This window comes from Phalangium opilio, unplaced genomic scaffold (genome assembly GCF_054372755.1).
Source record: "Phalangium opilio isolate 3A_F unplaced genomic scaffold, DU_Popi_V2 ptg000078l_1, whole genome shotgun sequence".
NCBI classification, from domain to species: domain Eukaryota; kingdom Metazoa; phylum Arthropoda; class Arachnida; order Opiliones; family Phalangiidae; genus Phalangium; species Phalangium opilio.
This window is the reverse complement of record NW_028324186.1, coordinates 1,411,539-1,418,338: the sequence shown is the minus strand read 5'-3', so window position 1 is coordinate 1,418,338 and position 6,800 is coordinate 1,411,539. Positions and strand designations below refer to the sequence as shown.

The following is a 6,800-nucleotide window of genomic DNA, read 5'->3' as shown; positions in this document are numbered from 1 at the left end:
ATGATAGCATCGATAGTCTCTCGGACTTGATCAAATCGGGAGTTCCATCACTAATGACCATGAAAACATACGAACACCTCCAAGTTTTGGTAATATCCTTCTGAGTGTTAAGTTCCTCAATTTTTCTGACATCATTCTTGCGGATTTACAGGAAGCCCAGGACCCTGTTGTTAACGAATGGCTTAAAGCCCTCCCACTCGATAAGAAGAAACTTTACAAAGAATTCGTGGACACTGTCTATGATCGTTACATTCCCATTATTTCTGGAAAGAAAGCAATGATAATAACGGTCGAATACTTGTATTATTGGTTGGAATACTACAAACACCATAGGAATAAGTTCCAGTCGATGAAAGGAAGGATTTACTTCTCGGAACAAGAAGTTGCCTTCGACTACGTACACACCATGTTCAACACCTCTTGGGTGAGAAGCAGTCCTCAACTACACGAGTCCATCCAACTGAGGTCGGTAAGAATTTTATGGTAAACTGATAAATGGGCCTGACAGAATTTTTATTGCAGCATGGCACCCTTTTTCGAAACGCAAGTTTTCAAATATCTGGACTTTCAGAAGAATTACTTCACTGAACAGATCAAGTGGCAAAAACCGCTGAAAACCGCGGCGTTCCTTTCTACTTTCTTCTCGTGCTATTGTCAGGAACTGTAGCCGTTGTCATAACCGAGATAATCTTCTACTAATTTGCTTGAAAGAGGAAAATTAAATACGTCACGAGTCGAAATGGAATTTTTCGAAGCTACACAAACCTCCTCTGTTCTTCAAAATGACCACGTTTCGTCACTTCAAATCTTCTCTTTTATCTTATAATAGTAATTGCGCACGTGTGATTTGAATATGTTTTTCACTAGAATAGCAAGTAACTTTCTAATCTACACTAAATTGTGCAGAAATAATTAAAGCTGGGAAATATATCAAGACGAAATGCGAGCATTAATTTTAACACCCAAAAGACTGCTTTTAATTACAAGCGACAACTTTCTTTCGAAAAACAAAAATCCTTAAAAAAAATCGAATATTAGATTTTAGACGCTTTAAATGCAACTTTTAAGCTTCGTGAAAATAAGGTTCTCTAATTAGGTCTGTTTTCAATATTTTTCGTAAGTAAAACTTTATTATAATTTAATACAAAATTATTTAAATGAGGATTTAGCGGATGATTAATAAATTCAACGATTTCGCTAGATTATACTAAGCCTCGGCCAAAACAACAATTTATAACCAGGCCTGAGGCCCCGCTGTAGCCTGTAGATTATTCTGCTGAAATAATAACCCGCCTTTCCCATCAATATTAAAATAAATAATTTAACAATCTTACTGGTGGATTAATAATTTATGACAACAATTAATCTTTGGGACCTTGAGTATTTTATTAAGCTGTTCTAAGTTCTACTTTATAGTGGAAACAGTAATTATCCAAACGATGAATCGTACGTTCATAAATGGCGTCAATATAATAATGATAGGTCGGTGTTAGAGAGCTGCAAAATGAAAATATTAACCTCCAACTCCTTCCAACTCCAAGGCAATACACAACAATGACTCCAATTCCTCCCAATGCCATAATCAAAAGTTTCAACTCCGCAGAACTCCACCAAGCGAAATGTATAACTCCTCCCAACTCCTTCCATGAAAAATAAAATTTCTTAAACTCCTCCCAACTCCTTCCCTGAAAATTAAAATTTCTTAAACTCCTTCTAACTTCGTCCATTAAAACCTTTCTAGTTTCTAGTCTTTGGAAGATTTCTTTACTCTTTAGAATTGGAAAAATAGAAAGTTCAAGTAAAACGTGTAGATCATTAGTTTTCTTTCAAATTTGACCTGATATTGATATCACGAGTGCTTATAAATTATCATTTTCAAATAAGAAATAATATTTACTCATAAAATAATTCTGGACATTAAAACTTAAGATTTGGGGAGGAAAGGCGCTACGCGTTGTCGTTGGGTCATATTTTACGCTTAGTTTCTTAAATTAGCTATTTAATTAAAATCGGACTGATTCGCTTCGCAACTGCTATTTTGAAGGACAAGGCCACGAACTTCACGAATCAAGAAATACTAACACTAGAGTCCATTCTGTTATTAGTTGTGCCTGCCAATATGCCTACTGCCTTACTTTAATATGCATCAAAGCTAGAAAGGAGACTTTTGTCAATGGGTTTAAGAGAAAAGGAAAGCGCCCTCGGCCCCATTGTGTGAGAGACTCACTGAGGGGACGTGTCACGTGGGGTTACGGGTGAAAAAGAATTTTGTACGAAGCTTCAGAAGACAAACAACGCCAAAGTCCGCTTTTAAATTGGAGCCCTACCACTTACCAGACTCAAGTTTTCCAACTCCGTAGATTTCCATGTTTTAAGATAATTTTCCATTGCCTCCCAACTCCGCACACGAAAACTTCCACTGCCACCCAACTCCAATTTTATCTCAGAAAATCATTTCCAACTCCTGGAGTTCCCATCGCTTAAACGCGGAACCCAGCGGGTTTCGGAGTTCTTCCACGGAGTTGCAGCTCTCTAGACTCGGTGTATCTTAATATTTTATTTAACAGCACTTTGCATGGCTTATTTTTTAACTTAAAGGACTGTATAATAAACTTGATAAACCATTGCTGTTCATCAGATACGAACGTAGCTCTAGTTCTCTGAAGTGTTCTTTTAAAGACATAAGTCGATTATTTTAAATTTAATTTTATTTTGGTTTATGCTAAATGTAAGATTCTGAAATTATTAGAGTTATCAAACAAAACGTAAGTCAATTTAAACAAAAATTGATTAAAGTTGGCATTCTTGGGTCGTCTCTGTGCCTTTTTTGGGTAGCACTGACTCTGTATTGTGTTTAAGAAAATTCTGAGGTAAATATCAAACAGACTAAGTCAATATTACTTAAAACTATTTCAAATTCATGGTGTTGGCTCTTATTTGTGTATTATTTTCGAAGTGTGAAAGAACTTTTCACTTTTGTGGTTGCCAAAAAAATATAGGCATTGCCCCCATAAATAAAACAACTACTAAACCATTTTTTAAAACCAAAATATTCCATTAAGTTTTGCATATTCTCTTAGTGTTTCTAAACAGCTAGGGTAACCTGTCTGCGTGACAGGCGGCGCTTCTTAAAATTCAACAGGGGTAAAATTTGCAAATACATTCTGTAAAATATTTTAAATTTAATAACCATTTTATTGTCCCTTTGCTAACCATGCACAAAATTATGATTATAAAACAGCAGTGTTCCTTAAGTTTAAGCTAAGAGCTGCGTGACTAATTTTTAAAATTTTATATTTAATTAACATATAATAGCCTGTAAATTATAAAGTTTTACTACAGACCCCCCCCCTCTCAATTACACAACTGATATAACCTTGAAACACTCTTTCGACTTAAATCCTACAAATATTGGATATTTTCAACTTTAAAACATGCAATTTAATCAGGAATTTCCTGCAAATACATGCATATCGTATCAACACATGCCAACAGAAAGAAATATATTTCATCATCGGAAACACGAGTAAAATAAAATACTAAAACTGTACAGTTAAAAATTGCGATACCCTATAAAACTTCCCGAGCTGAAAGAAAAAAGCACAACAAGACTTACGACAGATTATCAAGAAATATCCATATTCAATTTTTCTACTCAAATAACAGACACTTTGGATTGGCTTGTTCAAAGAGTGAAAGTGACTTTGGATTAAGAACAACAAAGGTATACAAAGAAATAACCTTTGTATTGGCTTAAACTATATAAATTGTAAATAACACATTCTTCAACTTCGCTATATAACTCCTATACGACTTGGCAAGCTGTCCACAAACAAAATAGAAGCTCGTAAAAGGATTCGCAAAATTACTTCTTCAAACAAAGGTTGCCTAATAACGGCTGTATATGTACTGTTGGAAGTTTAGCTCACTTCTGTTCGCCTAACTTCTGGGCGACAAAGTTTTGAGGGAATAAGGGACTTGTCAGAATGCCTACCCTACAGGAACTGACTACCCCGTGGCCGAGGGTGGTGAAATACCCCAAATACCCCTCCTTCACCACCCGATCAAACCTCAATTACTTCACTCGTTAATCTTTCATCACCGTGGACTATCAATTCACCAGTGCATTAAAATTTCGTATTAAAACCATCGTAAATCAATGTGCATTGAAACTTCGTAATTAAAGCCATCGCAATGAACGTTTGACAAACAAAAGAAGCGCGATGAAATCGGTAATTAAAGTTGTCAATTAATGACACTCACTCATTAACCACTAACGCTATCATGCAATAATAATGAATACGAAAAATGTTTGTGAAATGAATTAGAATTATCACTGACAATTAAAGGGCATCTGAACAACTCATATTTTACATCAACATATCAGTACGCTTTTAAAAAGCATCTTTAAAAATGTTAAAGGTGATTTAACAAAGACACCCCCCCTCCCCCCATTATAGGAGACAAAAAAATTACTGTTTTTCTGGAAACTAGGCTATTATAAATTCCCAATTTGAAAGTCCTAGGATTAAATGTATATAAACACTTTTTAAAAATGGAATCTTTCACTTGAGAGATTATCAAAATTATTATAGGCATTCAACATTAATGTTGGACTTTTAAGTCCATCCTTCACACATGATTGTCTTTGAAAATTTCGTTAATCTCTTCAATGATTACATAGTGAAACTTACATTTACCACTGAATTGAAAATTTTACGAGAACAAATCACTAATTATTTTAAAAACCATTCTGGAGACAAAAATTAAATTTTCCTTCGGAAGCTACGAATAAAACCTTATAAAATACGCAACTATTAGCTTAAACATGGAAAACAAAAAATATTACTAGAAAAAAAATTTAATAATATAATTTATAATAACAAATCAATCATGGAAATTTAAGCCCAAATTAAATGCTGTAAATAAATGCAGCTATACCAAACCAAAAGTGTACATAAAGTAAATCTTTAGTGCATTAACAGAACATCATCATACGTTTTTAAAATACTCAAAAAACTAAATATTCATAATTTTATTTAATTCTTTAATGATTCACGAGGAATTATTAAACAAAAGTTAACTTCAAAATTCCAGATAATGTTATAATCATTCATTAAAGAACTCTTTTCTTGAATAAAATTATTGACCATAATTTTTATAGTTATTACATTACTGTACTCAAGACCTAAATAGCTGACAATACGTAATTTCACGATTCATTTCATAAGTATAAATAAATAGTTATTTCCAATGCTTAATGCTAAAGCTAAACAGTTCCATTGCCTGCCCTAACACGAAACCTAATATTCTACCCTACAATTTTTCAATACCAAAGTCAGAAACCAACTAGAAGTCAATACGAGGGCGGACCTTAAAGTAGCTTATGCCAGCTTTTTCAAAAATACACAAAAAAGAAAAATCTCTAACAGTACCAAAGAAGCGTTGTTGCACTAAACTTGCGCCTGTTATTGATTTCAAATTATTATCAAATTGCCCCATTTAGAACGATATTACTAAATTTGATGTTTTTCTACCAAAATATTGCTACCTTTCCCAAATGATAGGTAGTTGGTTTATTTATAGTCACGTTTACCACAAATTGCCTATTTCACCAACTGCCAGAATAAGACATACTTTAATCATTCATGTTGAACATGAAAGTATTTAAATGTTGTTGGAACAATGGCATTAAAACAGTCTTTAAGAGTGATCTGCGTGGGAACATCTGGTATATTTCAGGTCAATTCCCATCGGGAATTAATTAATAATGCCGATTCTATGGTATGAGGGAATACGCGATGAAATAATGGCTAAAATCAACCCCGGTTTCAACATTATAATAAATTAATAAACAATTAAGACTGAAGTTGCAGATATTAATCAAAAATGTCTTGATTAGAATCAAGACATAAAAAAGTATCGATAAGACTGAGGTTATCACTTGACTTAAGGTTCAGATATTAATTTTTCTTTTTAATTGAAACTTAAAGACATGCTTAAGAAAAAACAACGTTCCATTACCGTTTTCCGTTGAAATAACTTATTTTACAGGTAATCAATTTCAAAAATTTACTTATCTCGGGTTTTCGGGCACAATTCCATTCCCCCAAAACATTTTATCATTACATTAATTACTTTTGAGAGATATTGTGTCGAAATAAGCTTTAAAACAATAGAAAACTGAATGAGCGATCTGTTTAGCCATGACCAAAACTTTCAAATCAGTGTTGGCAATGTTAGAAAGTGGATTTTCCCACTTCCATTTTAAAATTTCACTCATTTCCCGCACCCCCTTTTTTACAGTCATATTTATCTGGACTATTTTATCCTACTAAGCTTAATATGGAATATAACTCCGCATGGCTTTGACAATATGTACAAATGCTCCAAAATGCTATAAAGCTTAAAAATTCTCAAAATATGCTTTCTTTCTTTTTCAGTGCCAAACTTAAAATCACCGAATTTATTTCAAAATGTCGCTTGAAATTATTAAACCGGATAAAATTTTCGAAAATACACTAATTTTAATTGCACAGTCTGCACTATTAACCCTTTAACAGGAAAATTCCGACATTTGATCGATTTCGGAAAAATATTACCTTTTCCCCACAGAGCCTAACATCAAACCTAAATTTACCACTATGTGAGAAATTACCCACACATTGGCAACACTGCTTTAAAAAGTTACAACAAGCACCCTTTCGAGACATTAGTGCTTAACCCGCTAATAGTACGACTACGGAGAATTCATGTAAACTATAGTTGAAATATCATCATATGCGACCAGCGGCACTGAA

The 6,800-nt window shown here is 33.5% G+C and overlaps 1 protein-coding gene across 1 annotated transcript; it reads right to left on the bottom strand.

Moving 5' to 3' along the window:
- Positions 1 to 1,231: 1,231 nt before the first annotated feature.
- LOC149654985 (uncharacterized) lies at positions 1,232 to 2,390 on the bottom strand. The gene is made up of 3 exons (XM_089844988.1): positions 2,335 to 2,390; positions 1,451 to 1,640; positions 1,232 to 1,293 (listed from the first exon to the last, which is right to left on the bottom strand). Exons 1-3 carry the CDS (start codon positions 2,386 to 2,388, stop codon positions 1,232 to 1,234), a joined length of 306 nt encoding a protein of 101 aa, XP_089701114.1. The 5' UTR covers positions 2,389 to 2,390.
- Between the last annotated feature and the right edge of the window lie 4,410 nt (positions 2,391 to 6,800).

Excerpts from the sequence above, each read along its gene's own strand:
- LOC149654985 (XM_089844988.1), bottom strand. The coding sequence starts at position 2,388 with ATGGAAAATTATCTTAAAACATGGAAATCTACGGAGTTGGAAAACTTG. Across the intron at positions 1,641-2,334 it reads AGTTGGAAAACTTGAGTCTG|GAGTTGGGAGGAGTTATACA; the intron begins GTAAGTGGTAGG and ends TTTTCATGGAAG. Across the intron at positions 1,294-1,450 it reads TATTGACGCCATTTATGAAC|GCGGGTTATTATTTCAGCAG; the intron begins GTACGATTCATC and ends TTGATGGGAAAG.